Here is a 25,062-nt window from a genome sequence, read left to right on the forward strand (position 1 = left end):
CCGCACTTGCAAGCCTTTGAAAGTGCCTCCTTCTCCATTATGAGAAGCATAATTTTAGCTCCGAATTAAAAGAAGTGAAGTGACAATAGAAAAGCGTTTAGCGACAGAGTTTTTAGCTCTCCCTGTGAACAATTAAGCTAACCCGTTAGTCACTCACCGTTTGACTGTAAAAGCTTCTAAGAGCAAGAAGTAACAGGATGCTTTTATAGCAGGAGGAAGCCCCATCTCCCTGTGGAGCATACGTCACGTCTTTCAGCCAGTCAGGGACTGGTGTAGTGTTATAAAGCTTCTAGGGACCAGCTTGGGGAGCTGTCCCATATGTGAGATACTGAAACAAATGTTGAAAGAGAAACACTATTATTTAAAATCTAACTTGACACGTTTCCTTTTATCCAGTGGTTTTATTAGCCAACAGAGCCCTCTTGTGGGTGCCCTTGGTAATGTTGACACAAGATTTATTAGTTGTTTTGTTTATCTGTGGGTATAACAACGAACAAACATATTCATGAACACCTTTAAATTACATTACTTATTTATAACGTACTTACAGGGTATAACTTCCATGAACTCATTACAAGATAATAACACATGAGCCAGCAGAGCTTTTTCAGCTTTTCTGCGTGCACTATCACACATGACCTTTAGGAGCAACTTCCTGTTTTAATTAAAGAGCCAGCGCAGGCCAAACCAAAGACTATTCCAAATGTACAATATAGTTATATAACACAAAACACAAACTGCAATAAATAAAAAGCAGAACTAATCACTTTAGTAATTAGCTTTAATCTACAATGAGCCATATACGTGATTTATCCAACCCTTTACAGCTCAAATCTAATCATAGTACAGAAAAATATCAATAATATCCTCGCTAGTGCAAAGAAAAAGGTATACAGATTAATGGATTTTTTTTGTTTGTTTGTTTTGGTTTTTTTTTGGCTTTCTTCCATATGTAGAGAAGTCCTGACAGAAAACGTGTTTTTACAGGCTGATCAGCTGTAAGGTCTCTCTCTCCCTGAGTTTTTTCTCATGTGAGGTGAGATGCTTCCTTGCAAATGTTTTCTTACAGGCTGAATGGTTTCTCCCTTGTATGTATCCTCGTCTTTTGAGACTACACTTTTACATAAACACTTTCTTACATAGTGAACAGCTGAATGATTTCTTCTCTGTGTGTCATCATATGTGTTCTGAGAGAAGATCTTGCAGTAAACACGTTCTTACAGACTGAACACTTGAATGGTTTCTCCCCTGTGTGTATCCTCATATGCGTTTTGAGATGCGAGTTTACAGAAAACAGCTTCTTGCAGACTGAACAACTGAATGGTTTCTCTCCTGTGTGCGTCCTCATATGTGTTTTGAGAGTAGAGCCTAGAGAAAACTCTTTCTTACAGACTGAGCAGCTGAATGGTTTCTCCCCTGTGTGTGTCCTCATGTGTGTGTTGAGACTGCCTCTTTCACCAAACTCTTTCTTACAGACTGAACAGCTGAATGGTTTCTCCCCTGTGTGTGTCCTCATATGTCTTTTCAGATGAGAAATTACAGGAAACTCTTTCTTACAGACCGAGCAGCTCAGTGGTTCCTCTCCCGTGTGAACTCTCCTGTGGCTTTGTAGTTTATATTTAGAGACAAATATCTCTTTACAAATGGAACACTTGTGTTTACTGCTCTCAGCTCCTTCGCCAGTTCCTGCCATGTCTCCATTGTTCACAGTGGCTCTGGTCTCTGGTGCACACTCGTCTTCATCAGCTCCTGTATCCATGTGTGCAGGTGAACAGTTGACTGGAGCTCTCCAGTCTTCATCACCGTCAGTGTCAGAAGAGTGATCTGTGTCTCCCTCAGTCTCTGAGTGGACATGTGTCTCTGCTTTGATGTCCTCTCTGTGGATGAATGTCTCTGCTTTGATGTCCTCTCTGTGGACGCATGTCTCTGCCTCGATGTCCTCTCCTTGTGTGTCCTCTCTGTGCTCAGAGGACTCTTCTGTCTTCACGCTCATAGACAGACCTGTTTGTGACCATGCTTCAGATCTGACAGACCTGAAAAATATAAGATACATTTGTATATTTCACATTCAATCTGAATATTTGTAATAGAAATGAATAAGAATTAATAACAAAATAAAGAATTGCAGTCTGAAAGTGTCTGAGACTCACACTTGCAGCTGCTCTTCCTCCTGTTTGATGTTGGGTTCTTCTTTAATGTGTGGAGTCAGACCAGGACTCAGAGAGGGGAGCTGGACAGCTGCAGGAGACAACAGAATACACACTTATACATACAAGTGCAGTTTTGTGACATGAACCCTCTGTGAACTTGTCTGTAGTCTACTTTAAGGCTGATGAATGAACAATGTTGGGAAGTAACTGAATATATGTACTTGAAAATACGTATTCTGAATTCTCATTTTGAGAAACTGTATTCCAGTTGTTACGTTTTCATTTGGTGGTATTTAGAATACAATTACTTACTAGCTCTTGCAGGTGTGTGTGTATTTCCTCGTCTCTAACTGGACATAAATTAATGCATAAAAACAGTGCAACAAAAATAATTATTATGTCATGTTTACACTGTAAGTATTCAGAATACAGTACTCTGATTGCACTATGTATCAGAATACATTACTAAATATTTTTCTTCTACATTCTGTCTGAATCCAGAACGTCTGGTACCGGATCATAGAGAAAAAACTCCGTCCAACTTGAGACGTCTGGCTGGTCATTCATTTTAATGCAGGTATTAAGTATTGTGTAACTAAATATATTTTCATTGTGTATGAAGGTACAGTTGCTCCAAAATGTTTTAATGTATGTATGTAAGTGGTTTTTTTACACTGTTTTTTTTTTTTTTTTTTTACTTACAAATTTTGCTTTACAATTACAAATTTCGTTTTGCAAGTACAACTTAATAATTTTACTAAGTAATTAGTAATTTTATCCTGTATTAAGTGCAAATCTGAAAATAACACTTTTTGTGTTATTTTATTTACTTGAGACATTTGTTTAACTTGTCACATAACGATTTGTAAATGCAACGGCTGATTTTAGCCTGAAGAAAGCAGTGGGTGGAGCCAAGTGGAACACAGACACCGCAAATCTCAACTCACTGTTAGTTGCAAAAACACTAGAAGGTTTCTCCCAAAAGCTACACTTTTACTGAAACTGTATGTTTACATTTACATTTACACTTAGCGATGGGCAAATGAGACGGAGCTCCGGAGCACGTCTCCTTCTTTCTTAAAACAAATCACTCTGAAGCACTGCCTCGGAGCTCGTCTCGCAGCAGCCGCTCACGTGACCAAAGTGTGGAAGTGTCGGCCCCTCCCCCGACTGCTTCACTCTGCGTGTCGATCACTTCAGTGTATCGAAGCGTTTCATTGGCTCAGCGATTATCAGTGTAAAAGATGCACCAATATTTCTTAAAAATGTTAGGTAGTGAGGAGTATTGTGTGACGTTAGTGGTGATTTTGGTGACTTCTGTCGACTTTCGGCATTTGTTTCATTTTCGATGGCATCTACGAGTGGAAAAAAGCGATCCATGGTTTGGGATCACTTTGATCTATTTCCACCTAACAAGGAAACCTATTTTCTTATTTACAGCATGTTATTTATGTTGCTCTTTACATATTATTTGAAATAATCATTATTATTGTTGTTAGGGACGGTGTATGCTCTGCACACTCGGGACATGAAGAACCATAATCGCACAAACGAAACTTTTAGCAGCACAGAACAACACAAACGAAGCACAAAAGATCGACACAAGTTGCCGTTTTAGAGCATTTTGAAGCTCCCTGGGGGGGCTGGGTGACCCCAATTTGACCTACAGAAGGATCGTTAATATTTCCAAAACTAAAGCAGCACAAACGAAGCACGAACAATTGACATAGTTTTTAATGTAGTTTTGTGTTTGATGGGAGGGAAACTTCACAGAAATATTGAAGACTTACCGGCTGTAACGGGCACGACTCTTGGACTCAGAGCCGAGTCCAAGAGCCGCTGGAGCCTCTGGTTCTCGTGTTTGGAGCGGCGCACTTCCTCCTCATAGTCCGCTATGGTGCTCTCAAAGTGCGCACATATGTCCTCTACAGCCGCGCTCAGCCGCTCCTTCACAAAAGCTCTAAACACTTGGCCGTTGGACATTTCCAGTTGTTTTAGCCGGTGTAGCACAGCTCTGCTCTGCACAAACACTGTGTATATAAATCACATGGACAGAGCTGACGAGCTTCCGCCGCGTCTCGGACGTTCTGACCGTCCCGCCCCGTCCGCCGCGTCACTTTCAAACATGGCGTCATCCAGAAGAAATATACTAGAAGGGTGGATTTTGATACATTTTTCACTCAGTTTTGTGCATTTTCTGTTAACTCTGTTAACATGAATTAATCTCATAATAAATTTTGTGACTTGTGCATTGTGAAGAATAATTTGACGAATACACTGATTATTCGATCGGTTTTACCCATAGACTGGTAATTATTATTATTATTATTATTATTATTATTATTATTATTTATTGAATGAAAAGTACATAAAACCCTTGAACTGACGAGGGAAAAAGGGTGAATGAGAGTTGACAGCTGACAGAGTAAGAAGTAACAATTTAATTATGTTTGAAATAACTCATGTTATTTATGTTTGTGACCATTTTATTGTGAATGTTTTTGTACGACAACTAAAGCCCTGTTTTAGCTTATTTATCATTATATGTCATTATTCTAACCACATTTTACACAAACACTGCAAATGTTTTAACAGATGCTGTGCATTTTTATGTCCGGCATAAAGGACAACCCAATGAATGCGCTGTCCAAGTTGTCCGCACAGCTGAAGAGGCAGACAGTATATATTAAAGAGTTTCATGCCAGTGCCACTGGTGCACACAGTGGCAAAGAAAAAACTTAAGATACTAAAAACATACTGAGCAATGTCAGATTTCAACCTCTGTCAAATTTGTGCAGTGAGAGGCCGGAGGAGAGGGACAACTGTCTGGACATGGTCCTGTTCAGTATATGGACCAAAATACAGCTCACCACACAGTTTGCTGCTTACAAACTCAAGTCTGGACAAGAAGCCCGCTACATGTCACAGGTCACAGAGTCTCTTGGTGTGAGTACCTACAGGGAATTGGAGGAAAATGTCTTAATACAAGTTAAAAATTATTTTAAAGTAGAGGATGAAGTAGAGGACCATGTCACAAAATTCACAGAGCAAAGCCCAAAAGAGCCCCACAAACTCCTGCCTTCTACTACATCCTTACAGCAAACTACAATGCCCATTACTGGTGCCCTGCTCTAGGACCATGAACTGAGACAACTTGGACTAGTATTTGTTCTTTTTATATCTGTAAATAGTTTGTAAATCTTTTATAACCTATTCACTTCTCATCAGTCCTTTTCATTTGTCAACATACCAACTATAACAATTAACTTTAGGGCTGGGTATCATTCAGAAGTTGTCGATATGATACATACCTTGATACACAGGCCACAATATAATACATATCTCAATACAGTGAGCTTTATATTTGATACAATTTAAAACGATATATTTCAAATCGATTCGATGGCTGTGACACTAAAGTCTTTGTTAAACCACGTCTTGTTCATATGAAACACAAACATTTGAATAATCAAAACAGTGAAAATGTCAAATGTGTTTCATAAATGAGTTTCCTTCTTCTGACAACAGCAACAAAACTGTAGCACTGTAACAAAATAATTTAGTAAAATATACCAAAAAATACTCTTGGCAATATATCGATACAGCAGCCCACAATATTGATACTGTATCATTACATTAAACGATACTATATATCAATATTTCAATATTTTTGCACACCCCTAATTAACTTCAACTTTTATTATTAAAAATGATGAGCTTAAAATGTGTTTCAGTTGTCATCATAATACATAATGTAACTGAAATGCTTATGAATTCAGTGAATCCACTTAATAGAAAAAGCACTAAAAGTTAAAAAGATTCTTTGAAAATGTATAAAAATGTATAATTTGTTGTATTGTTTTAATGTGATATGCAGTACAAAGATGATATGAGATGATATGAACAGGAAAAAACAGCAGGTAATGTGTATTACACAGGGAATGATTTATATTATGTTACAGTATTACACACGCTATTGTTCACTGTCTGACAGCAGCAGGAAGAACAGACCTGTAGATAATCATTGTCCAACTCTGCCTTTAACTGAAGAATCTGTAAAACAGTGCATCTACATGTGTGAAGAATCCCTCAGTCGTCCAGGTAGAATCCATGGTGAGGAGAAAGTTCAGTTTGTCGACTGGACAGAAGTTAGTTTGGTTGAAGACGTTTCGCAGCTTGGATGAGCTGCAAAACGTCTTCAACCACACTAACTTTTGTCCAGTCGACAAACTGAATTTTCTCCTCGCCAGTGCATCTACATGAAAAACTGCATTACAATTTAAATACTATACAAATACAAATACATAATGCTCTTTGCAATTCACACCACAGTGCTTAAAGTTTTAAAATGTTTTAAAAATGGTCATATCACTTACAGCGTCCCTCTCATGTGTTCTCGTGCCATGCTATTTCCAATGTCTTAAACTTCCTTCAGAGTGCTTAAGTTGCAACTCATTAGAGAGTTTTATTCATCACATTTGTGTAAAACTGTTCCTTGACAAGTATAAGAACTAATTCCCAGTGTCACCATAATGTTTATTTACAGTGGACGCTGTGTTTGAAACTGGCGCGTGTGCATGCGCAATAAAGGGGAATCAGGGGGATCAGAATTTCCCGGAAGTAACTGGCTGCATCTCTGACAAAAAGATCACACAGATCAGTGGAATCCTCCGTCTGCTGGAGTCAGAAGATGAAGTGATGGCAGATAACAGTTTCCTCATCCAGGACAGAATGTAATTATTGTACACAACTAATTTACAATTGATATGGTTGTGTGGTAATTCATTTCTGAATGGTATGGTTTAAGAAAAATACATTTAAATGCTGTTGATTGTAAATTGAACAAAAGTAGGGGGCCAAGCTTACCATTTCTCCTTTCTCCTTTCCACATGTGGGATGCCCCTGTGCCACTCACACTGAACTGTTAACCAAATCTGGCACAATTGTGTGATGTCAAATTCTCAAAGGGCCTTATTCTTTGTAAGGTTAGTTGTATAAATTAGTTGTATATGAAATATAAATAGTTTTCTTTTGTTCACATTACAATCAACAGCATTTAAATGTATTTTTCTTGAACCATACCATTCAATAATGAATTACCATACCATTTTTTATTTTTATTTTTTTAAGTGCGATGACCTTTGATGTAAATTAAACACATTTGACCAAAGTATGTGATATCTGGTTGCTGTATAAGAAAAGAGGTGAGGACCACAAGAGCATTTTCTGAAGGTTTAACACATACAGAGCTCTGGCTCTACTGCCGACATCAACGACTCAGGAACAGACGGTGTGGTGGAGAACAGGTGTGAGGGTCATGTCAGACAGAGTGATCAATACATGGTCAGGCAACAACTGTAGTCGTAAAAGTGTACTGTGACAACTTAACTTTAGCAACAGCCACTGGTCTAACATTCCTTAATGTAATTTTAGGAAATAACAGATTTATTGTCATTCTCCTTACATGAAGCCTGTTTGTTCTTCAACTAACATAAAAAACATGCCATCAGTATGTTTTTCACTTTGTGATTATTATGAGTTGTCTTGTGCCTGGCTCAAGTACACAACAAACAGGAGAGATGGCAGAAGTTTGAAGAGTTGATCCTCTTATCAAACAAACTGCAACTTCCCTCATGGGAGCGGCTCGTGGTTAGTTTTGGTCAGCGAAGCTGTGTCCAGTCTGGACATCTGGACTGCTTCCTGGTTCCAGCCTCAATTTCATGAGCAAACTCAGGTGATACATGAAGTTCCTGCAGATGCATTTGCTGGATCTAGGTGGGCACTAAACAAAAGCTAGATAAACTGTGCTCCAACAGGAAATTCAGGAGCCATGTGGTGGAGGATAACACCAGAGAACTTCTGAGGTGGACACTGGTATGACAGAGACCCCCAGGCATCTGAAAGCCAGCATTTATAGATCCATGCAGTTCCATAGAAAACCATTAACTTCCGGAAATTGCAAAAAAAAAAAAAAAAAAAAAAAAAAAGGTCAATTTGGTCCACACGCGCTCTGAACATACCTAAACTGTTCTTTTGACTGTTGTTTCAGTTCTTGTATTGTTTGGATCTTGTAGCCTAATATGAGACTTTATCCTAACAAAACTTTTAAACTATTAATATCATAAATAAATACAAGGAAATGTGACTTACTCTGGATTTGTCCATATAATGTGCAATTGTGTAATAGTGTAGGTAAATCTTACAAAAGAGCAGATATTGCATACGTCATTGTAATGTAATTTTAAGAGTTTGAATTTGGGTTATTGCAATCCTGTATTTATACATCAAGTAGGAATAATTCATTTATGATGGGAAAAGACAGAAATGCTCACAAATGCCTTTTTTCGTTGATGTTCGTACACTCTCGTAAAACCTCGTCTCTCCTCGGCTCCACTTCGTCCTTTTCCGTGCGCGTTCGTGCTTTTCCGGCGCTGCTCCGTGGTGGTGGTTGTTGTTCCCGGTGACGCGGCGGAGGTGTAGCCTGACGCGGGCTCTTACGTGTCGGCCTGAATAAAAGTGGAGCTCGGGGAGGCCTTGGAGCGACCGAGGCGGGAGAGTGTGAGGGTAAGCACGGAGCGACATCAGACACACAGCGGGCTCGGAGGCTCGCTGCTCGGCCTGCCAAACCAGCCCGTGTCGGGGTGGTTCGGATCGGGAGCGAACAAAGAAATCATGGCGCCTCCGTGCGTTTGGAGCGGATTGGAGGGAGGGGAGGCTGCGCTGTTTTTTGGGGCTCAAAACGGGGAAATAAACGTCAAAATACCACACCACACTGCTATAAATATTGTCCTTTATAACAGTGTATTCGATTTTAAAATAGGCGTTGACAAATCATGCTAACACGCTCTATGATTTTTCCATTGATAAAGCTTTTTTCTGTTTTTCTCATGATGCAAATCTGTCAGCAATTTTCATTATTTGGTAACTTTGTGCAATATATAAATCCTTCTTGACAAATCATGAGAATTTATTGCATATTTGAACAATTTATATGCATAACTTCCCTATATTACGTTGAAATAACATAGTAAGAATTGACTGTCAAGGCCCGCTGCGTTGCTTGTGCGTAAAAACGTGCAATCCCAAGCGAAATCGTGAATAAATGCCAAATAACCTGAACTGATTAGTCGGTCTAATGTGTAGTAAAGTGGGCGTTGCCTGACCATGTGGCTTCGCTGCTGTCATCCGAGTGATTTTTGAAAAGCAGAGGGAGAAAAGTGCGAAGCCAATCATGCAGCGCACAGAGCCGACGCGCCAGTGAGATCACGGACACCGGAGCAGCCAGGTCCCGATCCCCGGTGAAGGTGAAGGCTCCGCAGGGCATGGGAGGGGGAGAGGTTGGTGGGGAGTCTTGTAGATAGATTTTGTGTTGTATTTGTAAATTATGACGGCGGGATAGTGATAAAGTTGTGAATGGGGCGCCTACTAGTCTTCGTCAGTAGCTATGCGTAATGGAGACGTGATAACAAGTAACAGCACGTTCGATGAGTTTTGAATGTCCACAAACGAAGTGTGCACTACATAGCATTCATGTGATTCCAAACGAGTTTATGAAATATGATCGTTATTTATGTATTAAGGGTGTATTTCTATGGATATGTTATTGCTCTGCTTGGAATGTTCCACAGTGTGACATTATACAGCTCTGCCTTGCATATATAAATTACAGACAGTGTTGGGAAGTAACGATTACATTTACCGGAGTTACGTAATCAGAATACAAATTACAGTTACTGTTTCAGTGAGTGGTAATTGGATTACAGTTTACTTTGTTGAAATAAATGGATTACACTTCGGGATTTTCCTGTTTTTTACATTTTGGTCTATATCCCCTTTTCTTTGTTTTTTTCCGTAATTGTACTCATTGCTGGACACTAAACCAGGTCTAAAAATAGGTCTAAACCAGGACTAAACCAGAACTAAACCAGGTCTAAACCAGGACTAAACCAGGTCTAAACCAGGTCTAAACCAGGACTAAACCAGGTCTAAACCAGGACTAAACCAGGACTAAACCAGGTCTAAAACCAGGTCTAAAAATAGGTCTAAAACAGGACTAAAACAGGACTAAAACCAGGTCTAAACCAGGTCTAAACCAGGACTAAACCAGGTCTAAACCAGGTCTAAAACCGGGTCTAAAACCAGGTCTAAAACCAGGTCTAAACCAGGTCTAAAACCAGGTCTAAACCAGGTCTAAACCAGGTCTAAAACCAGGACTAAAACCAGGACTAAAACCAGGTCTAAACCAGGTCTAAAACAGGACTAAAACAGGATTTAACAGGACTAAACCATGCTGTGCAGACCGTGTCTATTCTTCTTCTATCAATAATATTTTTAATACGGTTAAGTAAAGTCTGGACTTTTTATTGTCTTTTATCAGACAAAACATCTTATGTGAAGATATCCTAGTCTTTGCTTCTCTACAGCAAATCAAGTAATCCAAAGTATTCAGATTACATTACTCACTTTAAGTACCTTAATGGTTTACGTTACAAACTACATTTTGGGGTATGTAATCTGTAATCTGTAGGGGAATACATTTTAAAAGTCACCTTCCCAACACTGACTACAGATGGTTTTATTGCTCAAAAATACCTACAAAAATGGGCATTCTGACTGTGAGCGGGATCACCTCTCCACAGATCTGACCAGTAACTTGCTCTGGTTTGGTCTCCATGAAGATAGAAAGGTTTAATACCATACTGTGAAACATTCCAAACATTTGACTGACCCTTCACCAGAAAACTTACACCGTGCACCTTTAGCAGAACCTAAACAGCTGTTGCATAATTTGTGGTCAAAATGCATGATGTAACTTGGGCAAAATTTGATCACAGTTTTGGTAGAGAATATTTTAAAACAGCAATTCTCAGTAAACCTTTTTGATCCAAGTGGCAATGCACAGTACAATTTTATAGCAATTCTTTTATCTTATTTCTAACAATATTCTACTAGTACATGATGTCTGGTGATATCTCCTAGAAGAAAATGTGTTCACAGTAGCTCAAATGCACTATAAACACTTCAAATTAATGGTCACATGCCTTTCTTAAGTGTCATGCCCAAGGACACTACATCAGCATTTGATCTGTGGAAACTGGCATTTAAAAGTTGAAGATGCACTGCGCAACTTTCCTGGTGGATGGGTTGCTACCTGCTCGACTTTAAACATTTTCTTCTAGCATTTATTCATTACGGGTGTTTATATCACTCAAAAATAATAAATAGTTCACAGAAAATAATTATTTCTGTGAACAGAAGCGACTCTCCACAGATCTGAATTGTAAAGTAGTGTATTGCTGTAACCTGCTTGTCTCCCTCGTGATAGATTTAATCTACACTGTGGAACATTCTAGACAAAGCAATACAATTTCCGTGATATTAAGGAATGTTACGCAGTGCAGCTTTAAGCAAAAAGAAAAGTCAGGAAAAATTATTTAAAATCCAATAAAATAAACAAAATTACTAAGGCTGCATTAATCCAACTTTTTCAATTTTGATACTGATACTTTCGATACTATAGCTTTAAGTATCTGCTGATTACCGATATCAACCAGTGCAGGGACTGAAAATGGCATTTATTTTCTTTTATACAAAAATAAACTAAGACAAAACTGATCCAAATGTTTTATATCACTGTTATGGATCTCTCAAGTAAGAACCACTTATTTACAATCTCAAAAGTACAGAACAAATTTGTATAAATAAAAATTTAAACATTACAAGATTTTCTGGACCAGTTTCAACCAGTTAAGTCTTATTACATGAATTTATATGCCAAACTAGGATATCGACAGAATTGATATTTGGAAGCCACATTTTCAGTATCAAATATGAGTATCGGATCAGTGCATCTCTAAAAATGACACCAGCATCTTCAAAGCTGATGAGATGATGCTAACTCCTCCATCTTGTGTGTTTTGTATGAACAGTTCACTCTATGAAGATGGAGGCTGCAGAGGCTCAGCAGGCCGAGACTGCTGTGACCCAAAGTGAAGCACAACAGATCACCCCAGCCCAGATCGCCACTCTGGCACAGGTAATAACACAAATACAGGGAACGCTGCAGGTGTCAGTGCTTTGTAGGGACATGGAATTATATTAATATCTCGGAGTCTGACCCTAACCATAACCATAACTGCTTTAACATCTTTAGTTTACTCAAATCTGTGTTTTAAGTGATTCATGCATGTTTGAGTTGAGTATAGTTCTGTCGAGATTTGAGTGCCCAGAGATGTATTCACCTTCCCCCTATCTTTTATTAGGCTGCTTTAGATCAATATTGCAATTAACAATGAACAAAATGTAAAATCACGTATATATTATAGTTAATTGTTGTCCAAAGACTGGGTCACGACCCTCAGGTGGGTCGCAACAGGGTTTTTTCTGGGTCGTCTTGTCGCGATCTGCATGTAGGTCTGTAAATATACAGTTCTGACTCAAAGCTATTGAGTCAGCACATTCTATCTGCCTGCCCTGAATGATTGTTTCTGTAGCTTAAGAAAATGGGAAATGCTTGTTGAGTTGTCCAAAAACAAGGGTGATAAATCAGCAAAGGTCAGTGCACTTCAGGATACTTATGGATCCTTTTATTGCTGGTCCAATTACTGTTTTTTATTGTTTAAAACTTGAGTAATACTAATTGTTCAGAGAGACACGATCACTCAGTCAACAATAAAATATCCCTATGGATGTTCAATAATGGTCAAATTAGGGCGGCTCGATTATGGAAAAAATCTTTGTCAGGTTTATTTTGGTCAGTATTGAAATCACAATTATTCAAACAAAAAAATCAAAAAAAACAAACAAACACTTTGTTATTGATAATTTACGCAAAACTTTCAAACTGAAAATAAATATAGGCTACTTATGTACCATAAAACAGTTTTGCAATGTATAAAACAAAAAATTAATAAAGTATGCTTTGAACATGAAATAAGGCATAGAAAAACATGAATGTATCCAAAATAAATTTTATAACCAGTTGTTCTACAATGTCTATATTAAAAAAATGGATAAATATACTTAATTAATTGCACAGCCTTAGGTCAAATCCACCTTTATTTTGTGATTTATGAATAATGTCTATTGACTAGGGTTGTGAAGGTTTGTGACTTTTAAAATATGGGTCCGCAGAAAAAAAGTTTGGGAAAGACTGTTATAGTTTATAGCTTATTTCCACTTTAACCTTCACCTAAATTCACTTTTACTTTAATGTTTTTAATCATTGCAGGTGACACTGTCCCAGGGCCATGTCTCCTCGGCAGGACCCACGGTGACTCTGGTGCAGCTCCCAAACGGACAAACAGTCCAGGTGCACGGAGTGATCCAGACCGCCCAGCCCTCGGTCATCCAGAGCCCACAGGTGCAGGCTGTACAGGTGAGACAGGTGCAGGCAGGTGCAGAGTATTAGCCAACCAAAATTTGTAGTAGTTGAATAATTATTTTATTTAGATTTTAAGGATTTGTATGGGACAACAACAGAAAGCAGAAGTGGGTGACTGAGTTAGCTGAAGATTTGGTATCTTTTGGTTTTTATGTGTAAAAGGCAGAGTTTAATCTATTTATATAAATATTAGTTGTTTTTGCATGTACTCCTGTGCAGTTCTAGCCTTGTGAGTGCAGTTTGCGCATACATGCATTTATCTTGTTCCCACTCGCCCCTTTCTTTTTTATTCATTAGGTGTCTTTAATAAAAGTTCCAATTCTTTTTAATAGTTTTGTCAGCCTTTGTGTCGTTAGTCAGCAGAAAAATTGCATCCATGAAAATACTTCCTGTTTGTGTCCAGATCTCGACGATAGCGGAGAGTGAGGATTCACAGGAGTCAGTGGACAGTGTGACTGACTCACAGAAACGCAGAGAGATCCTGTCGAGACGCCCCTCCTACAGGTCAGCAGGAGTATTACACCAGGAGCTCACACCTGAAAAGAACTATGTAAACAAACCAGGACTCCCAATGTAATAGGTTTAATAATATTTGCCTGAATTGTTTATTTAATAAGTTTTGATTTGTTAATGGATTTAAAGGTCCTGTGCCCCATTTTTTCCTCCATGTATCTGAACAATATTTGCCTTACCCTAGTGCAGATATATGGTATGAACAACTCTTGAAGTCAAAATATGTCTGCTATGTTCTGTCTACATTTAAATACAATTAGTACAGCAAAACTCTGCTCTGGTCTCTGAGAGTTGTGAAAAGAGCTTATAAACTCATCGCTGGGAATAACTAGGATGCTCAGAATGCATGTTATAGGTGAGGAATAACTTTGGACTACTGCAAACCGTTTAAACCAATCCTGTTTTTCATGTTCTTAAGAAAAGAAAAATCAAGAGAAAAAGTACTGTACTTTTAGCCTCTCCTCATTTTCCTGTCAGGTGAATACTGTGGTACTGATATCTGTACTGTACGTTCCTTTTATGCCAATCCTCTCCATGTTGTTTTTACAGAAAGATCCTGAATGATCTTTCATCTGATGCTCCCGCTGTGCCCCGTATCGAGGAGGAGAAGGCTGAGGAAGACTCTGCTTCTGCTGCAGCCGCCACGCCCGCTATCACCACGGTTACGGTGCCCACGCCCATCTACCAGACCAGCAGCGGACAGTACAGTAGGTTTACAGGAGGGGAAATGCTTAAATGTACTCTAGGGCTGGCTATACAGGAGCAAGGTTGAAGAAATCCAGGAAATGATCGAATTTATTTAAAGATGCACAATGTAACTTTTCTGGTGGAGGTTCGCTACCTGCTTGTCTCCTTGAAGGTGTTAATTCCTGGAATGTTCCACTGTATGTGATTAAAGTTACGTCTGTTGCATCTTGCGTCTAAAGCTTCCATCTGTAATTAGACTGGCCGAGCCGCCCCTGTTGTATTCTCACAGTTCACCACTAGATGCTGCCTATGTTACTGCTGTCTGATATTGTACCAGCTTTGGCCTGAGAGAAGAAGACCAGAGACTTCAGAGCTACTTCCGAATTCATCAAATTGGCCTTTAAGCTCCTAGCTCCTTAAGCCATGTGCATCACCGTCTATCCAGATAGTGCACTGAGTGAGGAAGAAGTTAGGAAAAGGAACCTCGGCAGCTTCCTAACCAGCCGTAAAGAGCTATGAAGCATCCTACAATCCATTGCGCATTTTACCCGAAGATTTCTGAACACAGTTGATTTCCACATGAAGAGTTTCTAATGCGTTAAAAGTCTCAGTGCCTCAGACATTATACAAATTAAGTACCTGGTCATACCCAACTTTATATAAGGATAAAAGTAAAAGCTTTTAGGGCCATCACAGCTTCACGTATTTTGTTTGGAGACTGCATATATTGTTTACATTTATAGAAACAAACTTAAAACCACGTGGCTAATTGTGCATGAACTCTGCTGATGAACGTGCAATCTCTACGCTCCACTGCAAACAGACTAAACGACATTTGGTGGAATATTTGTTGAGACAGACGACAGAGGCTACAGCTGATGATGAGTCTGGAGAATATATTTGTTCTCTTCTGAGCATGGGTGTGTGTCGTGATGCTGGAGGTGGTTCATGTTTACAGATCGTACAGTCTGAGGGATTTATTGCAGATCTTTCATATTCAAGAGCAGCATCGTTTCTCATGAGCAAACACTCGGGTCATTTCTGTTCACTGTCATGCTGAAATTTTCATTAAAGCCAGTGCAGTAGAGGAGAATAAGGAGCGCTTATTGTTGTCCATTTTGTGGGTGTTAAAGTTTTTTTTATTAAACAGCTGTGTTGTCACGCACCCTCTCTGTTGTTTCCACCGCTGGTTAGGACGGTCAGATTCTCCAAACTAGGGATGGGCATGATTAGTCAATTAATCGATAATTGATCATTAAGAATTTCATCTATTATGTTTATTTTAATCGACAAACAGAATGTAGGTTGCTGTGCATAGCGTGACCAAACAGGGGTCCGTACATGTAGCTCTTTGCTCTCAGAAGGAGCGAGCAGACACAAACAGTCGGTCAGTCTGCAACATACTGAAGTGCAAATGCGAACGATGTGCAACGATGACTTGTACAAGAAATTCCATGCTTTCCATTCCGTTTGGGACAAGTGGGAGGCCATGTGCACAGTGTACAAAGCAGCACATGTGTTTCGGTGTCCAGTAGAAAAAAGTTTTGCCAGGTGAGAGTCGCGCAATGTCGATGACGAGTCCCCACCTCCCACCCCCCATACGGTGTCCTGGTTTTGACAAACGCAAATATGGTCACACTAACCTGTATTCCACTGAGTCATGTCTTTTAATCCAACAGAAGTTGAACCACATCAGCAACACAAGAGCTGTAGTTTTATCTTCGCTTAGTTTATTTGTTGCGCAAAACTGAATTAAACACATTATAATGTCAAACGGATTGATGTGGCTCTAGAGTCGTTACGGTTTATGTGTCGTAAAGTTGAATTTATTTATGCAGATTAGTAGTGCAAATAGTAATAATAATGATGATCATTTTAATATAAAATGTTAATGATTAATCGATAATCGATCGTTAATTCTTCCGACGATTGATTAAGAAAATTTCATCAAATGTCCATCCCTATTCCAAAAGCAGGTGAAGCTCCAAAGGTAAAGAAGCTAGGAACTTTGATTTGACAAACTAGCTGAGGTGAGTCTGAACAAAGGCCAGTTGAGGGGAGGGTTGAACAGGTTTACAGATGGTAGCTTTTGTTGCTCAAACATCCTTTGAAAAATGTGGATTCTTACTGAGACGACTTACCTGTCCACAGAACTGTCACTTGGCCTGGTGGTGTACCTGCATGGAGATGAATACGTTAGTTTAATGTCATACTGTGCAACATTCTATGAAAAGCAATGGCATTTCCTTGGAGATAAGCAGATGGCAGATTCAACACCAAAAAAGTTGCATAGTGCACCTTTAATATTACATCCTTAATTTACAGTTTAGCGCCTTGAGACTTAAAGGGTCATTTTCAAGATGGATGTGTTGACCATAAAACAATTTACATTCACACAATTAAACAGTAACATTAAATGAAAATAGATCAATACAAAATTCAAAATAATAATGTTATTAAATCCAACTAAAAACAATTTCTTTGACCAAAATTATAAGGTATGTAGGTTTTTGGACGTTTTGCTTTCTTTGAATTGTACTGTTTTCCAGTACTTGATTTGCTACAGTCTTCAATAAAACTCCAATTAAGTAATTTTAAATATATTTACCTAAATGTGTTAACTACTGATGTATTGTTTAACAGTGTTCATACATACATGGATTCTTTCTCAAAGACTATAAGAAGGATGTACTTTTCTCATTATTCTAATGTTGCCTCGAGGCTAGAACTAAAGTCTGTTTTTTGTAACTTGATATTTCCCAAAGCCCTGAGGCAGATTCTTTAAAGCTCATTTACTTCTCTCTTTCAAACTGTGACAGAGGGAGGAGGTGAGACTGAACTGTTACTGAGTTTTAGTTATACTCAGTAGAAGACAAAAAAACAATTGCATGTTTATTTGGTTTGACCCCTTTCTCTCCTACTTTCTCTCTTTCTTTAATGCCCCCGTATCTCTCTAAATTTCTCTCCCTCTTTCCAATTGGCCTACCCACCCCACACCTAACCCTCTCCTCCTTCTCTCCTCTCTTAAACCTTCTTCTTTTCTATCTCTCCCTCTCTCTCCCCTCTCCCTCTGTCTTGCCCTTTTCTCACACCCTGTCCTTCTCTCATCTCTTGTCTTTTTTCCTCTCCTCTTCCTCCTCTCACCACACACACCTTTCTCTCTCTCACTCCTTCCACTCATATTCCCCTCTCTTTCTCCCTCTCTCTTTCTCTCTCTCTCTATCTTTCTCAGTTGCCATCACTCAGGGCGGAGCTATCCAGTTGGCTAACAATGGCACCGATGGAGTTCAAGGCATCCAGACTCTGACCACAGCTCAGCCTGGAGCTACCATCCTGCAGTACGCCCAGACCAGCGACGGGCAGCAGATCCTGGTGCCCAGCAACCAGGTCGTAGTGCAAGGTCAGACACAAGTCCACACTTATTTATATCATTCAACAATTTGAGATGACAGGAGAGGCGGACCTTTCCAGACCTAAGGGCAATTTTAGTACATTTGTCCTCACCTGGATTTTTTTTTCTTAGTTTTGCTATTAAAACTCCCCCTTTTACCCCCAAATGAAATGTTATACATCCTTTTTTCAGTACAACCTGTAATTTTACAATCTGCATGCTGTAGTTGTGTCATATGGCTGTAAGAAAAGCTATAGGACCAGAAATACAAATACATTTTTGGACATTAAAAAATCGTAATTTAGGGCCTTAGCTACAAAAAGTGCAAAATATCAAGTAAACTAAAATATCCTTATTGCCCCCAAAACAAAAAAAAGTGTAATTGGCCCATGACTTTCCTGGTTTCAACAGCTGGTGTCAGGTCCAGGGCGCAGAGCCACATCACTTCCTGCATTTCCATGGTGTTTATTACATTTGGATTTGTACATTTTGTCTGAAATAAACCTTTCAAATAAAAATAGCAAGAGATGTGCAATTACGACGACCAAGATGTGTATTTTGCCATTTATTTTAGAAATAACTGCACTTAGGCTTTTTGACTTGTTACGAACATAAACGCTCTTAGCAGTCAACCATTTTGACCCACTACACTGTTTGGCAAAGTTTGGGCCAATCAGAATGGATGGAGCGCATGAGTTTGGCAGAAAACAAAGTTCCTATTGGACACTTGTTTTCCCTACATCATCACACAGCGTGCGTGTGAGTAAGTTTCTATCTTTTATGGTAGGAAAGTTATGCGTGATTAGGGTTATTCCCCACAATGTCCTTGGGCCGAAAGGGTTAATGTGCGTGGGTTGGGTCGGGTTGGGTCCTAACATTTGAACCCATTTCTTCATGTTGGGTTGGGTTGGATTTTATCTTGGGTCAGGCATCGCTCCTGCTCATGAACTTAGTGTAGGAATATAGAATGTTGTGATGTCATCTGAAAATAGTTTGTTTTCTTCGTTGTTAAATAAAATCCCTTTTGTCTTAGCGGCTTCAGGTGATGTGCAGGCCTATCAGATCAGAGCCGCTCCAGCCAGCACCATCGCTCCCAGTGTGGTCATGGCCTCGTCTCCTGCGCTGCCCACAGGGGGCGCCACTGAGGAGGTCACCCGCAAACGAGAGGTTCGCCTCATGAAGAACAGGTACTGCAATCACTGTTTACATAATCTCCCTGTGTTTTGTGGCTTCCTCTGGTTTTTGAGATCTTAATCTTTTTTTTTCCATCCCCATGCCCTGTTTTAGTCGATTAATGGATATACAAGACATGTCTCACATACACCAGGAATTTCTTTAGTCGACTCCAGCCCTAATTGCTGAAAAACAATAAAATCAAGAAAAGAAATCAAGAAATCAAAAGTCTTAAATGGCGTCTTGTGTGTTTGTCCCACAGAGAGGCGGCCCGTGAATGTCGCAGGAAGAAGAAGGAGTACGTAAAGTGTCTGGAAAACCGCGTGGCCGTGCTGGAAAACCAAAACAAAACGCTCATCGAAGAACTCAAGGCTCTCAAAGACCTGTACTGCCACAAGTCTGAGTAGATCCATCTCCAGAGAGGGACAAGTAGCATCGCACGACACACATTTAGGTACCACTTTATAATAACTACGTCTGCATTAGCCTTAATAAAGTACGAACACAGACTTCAACTATTATAGACAAGAATGATTCAGACTCAGAATTGGAGTTAGGGTAATAATTACGTAGTTACTAAACCAGAATCAGTCTTGAAGGTGCATTGTGTAACGTTTCTGGTGGAGGATCCATGGAGATGTTTTTTGCTTTGTCTGGAATGTTTCACAGTATAGTTTTAAACCATTCTCTATTCATGGAAACCTTACCAGATCAAGTTACAGGTCAGATCTGTGGAGAGGCAACCCTGCTCACATTCAGAATGCCTGTTTTTCTTGGTATTTTTAGCTGTAAAACCAGAAATTCCAGGCAGAGCAATGACATATCCATAGAAATGCACCTTGCACCTTTAATAAACATTATAATATTTCTTTGTCATTATAGACATGAGTAAATGTAGTTATTATTAAGTGTTGCCAACATTTTACACAGGTCCCGTTTCTCTTTTATAGGCTGTGAATATTTTTAAAGTCTTAATTCATCTAATTTTAGCACTTGAGCAAAGAAATGGCAATATGTATTGTTATTAAAACTAGAATTCTTGACGTATACTGTGTACAATATAGTGACGTTATTATGTCACTACTAACACAGTGTTTACAAATGTATTAATACAGTAAATGTTTGCAGTGGTCCAAAGTTATTCCTCATTTACCTAGCGCCATCCCAGCATCCTAATAATTCACTGCAATGGGTTTATGAGAGCTTTTCAGAACTTCCAGTGGCTTCCTGGTTCGCGGGCAATAACAAAACACTGCAGAGAATACACAGCGGTCTCATTTTGACCCTAAGAGCTGCTTATACATTATATCTGTACTTAAAAATAGAAATCAGGTACTTGCTTTTAAATATTACATAAACTTCACCCATCAAACTTCACAGCCTACTTCAAGAGAAAAGTGTTGGTTATTTCTGTACAAAGTTGGTTTTTAACTCAAAGCACACTTATTTACCCTGGATTTACTACAAACACGTGAACAGGAATATTAAGATTTAGTAATATTTAAAAATAGCTGAAAATGGCACTACAATAATGAAAACAGGGTATACTTATTTGAATTCAAGTGGTGCTCCAGTGGGTTGGAAATCACAGGGTATCCCACAGTGCTTTGCTACTGATACTTTGCAGTGCTGCCTAGCTGTGGGTGTTCAACATGTATGTCTATGGCGGAATGGTCAGCAGTTACCATGGTGACACAGTGCGCACATTAAGCAAGCAGCTGACAAAAAGACAGTTGTTTATGGTCAGACTGTGTTAAAACAAACCTCAGATTAAAGTCTAACAGAGCTGCAGACAGAGCAGTGCCTCTAGTTAGCATCATACAGAATAAATAACAAGCAATTATAAAATGTACATGTTTGGTGTGAATCCAGGGTAGCCATTTTCTGACTGCTCAAATATGGTGGCAGCTGCAATACGATTTCTACAGAATGAAATAATACTAAATATTAATACTAAAAAGAAGAGATTTTGACAAAGAAATTAATGACAAATTCAATATTGTCTATCTTGAAAAATAAATATTACTAATAGAGTAGTATTCTATGAAAGTACCAATAGACTATGGAGTGATTCTGGTGTTATGAAAATACAGTGTCCTCTGCTTATATTGCATTTGTAGATAAGAAACCTAATTAAGTTTTGCACATCTCCAGCAGGGTTACATGGACTAAACTAGAACTAAAACTCAAAAGAGGCCTAAAGTAGAGCTAAAGCGGGACATCGCAAGGACTAAACAAGGACTATACCATGTAAAGTTGTAATAAACCAGAGCTAAACCAGGACTAAACAAGGACTAAACTAGGATTAAAGCATGTAAATGAGTAATAAACCAGAACTGAACCAGAACTAGACCAGGATTAAAGCAGATGCTGTGCACTATGTAGCTTTTCTGGTGGAGGGTCTGCAGTCCACGTCTGCTTATCTGAAGATGTTATTACTTTGCCTGGAATGTTTGACAGTATAGAGTTACACTTGCTTATCTCACATTTAATTGATTACAAATATTTTGATTGCATTGCAAAACTTCAATTTTTATGAGTGGGCTTGCATATCCACAGATTTAACTTGTAACATGCTGATAGGTGTCTGATACCATACAGTGGAACATTCTCGGCAAAGCAGTAACCTCTCCATGAAGCAGGTGACGAACCCTCCACAAGAAATTTTACATCATGCAGCTTTAAAGTGCCTATGATAGGTTGGACTACTCATTTTACTTAAACACATCTTTATATTTAAGATTTTACTAAAAATTCTATACATTTTTCCCCGGTTTGGCAATTTTTTCATGTATCAAATTTGATTTCCGCTAGAAATTGTGACATCACACTAAGCATAAGTGTTACAGCCACATTACACACTTTGCCAAAACTCCTTAAATGTACACAGAAATGAATATTTGACAAATAATAGAACAAAACAATAAAACAAAAGCTTTATTTTGTTGAAAGTATGTTTAAAGTGACAGAACATGTTCCTACCATGATGTCACCAGTCTGGGAATCTGAAAATAGAACTGAAATAGAACTTTACTTCCTGTAATTTTCAACATATTTTTCCACTTTCCTTCACAAATCGCTCCTGAATCAGTGTAAAACTATATTTTTTTATTTACAACATGTATTATCCCACCAAATTAAGTCAAAATTAGCGAATGATCAAAACCTGTCATATTCACTTTAAGGTTATAAAATTATTAGAACAATATGGACAATTTTAACTCCTGATGTTCACCAAGGCTGCCAATATAAGCAGAGGACAGAATTGTAACATATATGTATTTTGGGCTGTTTTTATTCACACAGAGGGGTTCCTATTAAATATATATTATACAATTGTCTTGTTAAAGTGCTGGACTCCATCTGAACAATGTAATCCTTTTTATATTCCCTGTACATAGCCTTTTGCATGTGTAGATTATTCGTTTCATTTGATAAAAAATGTTCTCGTTTGAAATATTTGTAACATAGATGTAACATAGGCAGAATTGTAGGTCTCTATGTGGAATTCACTTTACCACTCCATCATGGCAGCTATGTCTATGGGAAAGGCCTTTGTACGTTCTATTGTTTTTATAAGTCAGAAAGCAGCTAGAGTCCACGTTACAATTTTTATTTCATGTATTTAATTCTTGCATGAAGTTAAAAAAAAAAAAAAATATTTCAGCAGAATTTACAACATTAAAAACTGCAAAAAAACAGGAATACATAAATACAATATTGTACATGATAATACAATACCATTTTTATACATCATTTCAAAACAAAATAAAAATACCACTGTTAAATTTTGTGTATTGAAGCTCCTACCCAGAAAAAATCTTTAGTTTTTTGTTACTAAGTTAAGTTGCACTGCATTTGTTACACTCAAACTTTAATCTATTATTATGTTTTCAAATAGAAAATTTCAAGTTAAAATAATTAGTTGGAAAAATCTGGCTTAATCAAACAAAAAGATAAAATAGTAATTGGGATACAAATGAAAGACAAAAAAATGTAAAACTAAAGCTGTTAACTAAACATAATAAATTAGATGGAAAATATCTTTTAGCTAACTGTACTCTCTGGGCAAATGGTGATTTTAGCCGCTAAGCTAATGGCTAATTTAAGTCCATTTCGAACCTAAATCAAAATGCAAACTAGTTATTCTCTTGTGATTAGATGAAAGGTGATACTGATGGTTTCTAAATGCCTGTAACATTGACAATTGTTTACAACATTTACAAATGACAAATGTTTGTACAAATATGCATTACAAACTCATAAAGTTGTTGCCAAGTACTTGTATTGGTATTAACAAAATAGCAATTTAAGACTGAATACTGTTATCATATCATCTCATATTAATTCCATGTAGGTATGGGTATTGACAAAAAGTATTATTATAATATATATTTTTTATAATTTTACTTTTTTTTTTTTTCAGAAAAGCCTAGTCAGATCCTGTTATGCAGTTCACCAGACATATGCTAAAACGTGCCTGTATATGTCTTTTTTTTTCTGCAATTCTTAAATATTCTTAACAAAGTGAAAGGGAAAAAAAGTTAATTTAAACAGAAATGACATTTTTATTCTTTTTAGCTCATTTTCCAGCTTTGACAGTTTTATTTTAAACAATATACTTGATATTCTAATCCGCTAAAGAACTAAACCTAGCTAAAGAACTATTTTGATGATGTTATACTATACATCGCTCACCTCTATTTCCATTCACTCTTAATACTGCTTCAAAATAGTCCTACATATGGTACATAAAGGTGTACTATGTAACTTTTTTTGGTGGTGAGTACTCTCATCATCTTATCTCCATGGTAACGTTATTGCTTTGCCTTGAATGTTCCGCAGTGTGACATTTAACGTAGCTATAACCGGCATTTGTTTTGACAGGGCTATTTTTATTGCTCAGCAAACACTAGTGCGGGATTTCCTCTCCACGGAACTTACTTCTAACTTGGACTGGTTACATCACCTGCTTGTCTCCATGGAGATATAGGTTTAATGCTAATATTGTGAAACATAACAAACCAATAGCAATAACAATCTCCATGGAGATGAGTAGAAAACCAGAAACGTTACATAGTGTTAAATCACAACTTTTTACTGTCAATAGTTTGCAAATAATTCAGAATCGGTGCTTAGAAATTCTTTGTTATTGTCAAAATGTGGACTCAACTTTAGAACTTTGTATAATGCAATATCCTACCAATAGTATTTTCAAATTTGAGCCATGATAGTTTTGATTCATGGGCCATGAATGTGCATGAACGTGCGTCATCATAGACTTTGTAAACTAGAAATTCAACTTTTTTATTGATTCATGTGACCACTACTTTGTATATTGCCTTTTACAGGTGGGTAAACTACAACTCCATTTTATTGTATTGTATCTCGTTAAAATGATTGTTGCCAAATGATGCATTCATAACAGTTTGTGGGAATTATCTGTATTGTTTATGTATTACCAATCTTTTGTAAACACTTGTTATGTCGTATAATAAACTGCAATATACATATTTACTGTTGTTGTAATGAGGTGTAAGTATAAATTACCCTTAGACTTAAACAAACCTTACTGATTCACAAGGGAAATTATTTGGACACAGTAACTCACATATTATAATATAACAACAAAGAGTCAGGTTTATGGAGATGCAAGTCTGCTCACAATAAGGGAACAGTTTTTTTCTGTGCTATAAAAAGAACCAAGATTGTGTAAAAGCTTTTGCTCTATTTGGCTAAAAAGTTACATACTGGGGCTTTAATAT

General features: G+C 38.0%; 2 protein-coding genes across 4 annotated transcripts; one reads left to right on the top strand and one right to left on the bottom strand.

Moving 5' to 3' along the window:
* Positions 1-438: 438 nt before the first annotated feature.
* On the bottom strand, positions 439-4,228 carry LOC110165867 (zinc finger protein 182-like). The gene is made up of 3 exons (XM_020931055.2): positions 3,941-4,228; positions 2,151-2,238; positions 439-2,033 (listed from the first exon to the last, which is right to left on the bottom strand). Exons 1-3 carry the CDS (start codon positions 4,131-4,133, stop codon positions 1,136-1,138), a joined length of 1,179 nt encoding a protein of 392 aa, XP_020786714.2. The 5' UTR covers positions 4,134-4,228; the 3' UTR covers positions 439-1,135.
* Positions 4,229-8,609: 4,381 nt separating this feature from the next.
* LOC110165862 (cyclic AMP-responsive element-binding protein 1-like) lies at positions 8,610-24,763 on the top strand. Of its 3 annotated transcripts, none has more exons than XM_020931051.2 (8): positions 8,610-8,714; positions 12,080-12,186; positions 13,381-13,527; positions 13,937-14,037; positions 14,596-14,753; positions 17,966-18,133; positions 19,158-19,311; positions 19,560-24,763. In XM_020931051.2, the coding sequence occupies exons 2-8, from the start codon at positions 12,088-12,090 to the stop codon at positions 19,702-19,704; spliced, it is 972 nt and encodes a 323-aa protein (XP_020786710.1). In that variant the 5' UTR covers positions 8,610-8,714; positions 12,080-12,087; the 3' UTR covers positions 19,705-24,763. The 3 variants fall into 3 exon arrangements, with proteins under 3 accessions (XP_020786710.1, XP_055008230.1, XP_055008225.1); XM_055152255.1 differs by having other exon boundaries at positions 19,167-19,311; XM_055152250.1 differs by lacking the exon at positions 8,610-8,714 and adding an exon at positions 9,200-9,454.
* Positions 24,764-25,062: the final 299 nt, after the last annotated feature.

This window comes from Boleophthalmus pectinirostris, unplaced genomic scaffold (genome assembly GCF_026225935.1).
Source record: "Boleophthalmus pectinirostris isolate CB_2022bp ecotype Guang Dong unplaced genomic scaffold, ASM2622593v1 HiC_scaffold_1, whole genome shotgun sequence".
Lineage (NCBI taxonomy): Eukaryota > Metazoa > Chordata > Actinopteri > Gobiiformes > Gobiidae > Boleophthalmus > Boleophthalmus pectinirostris.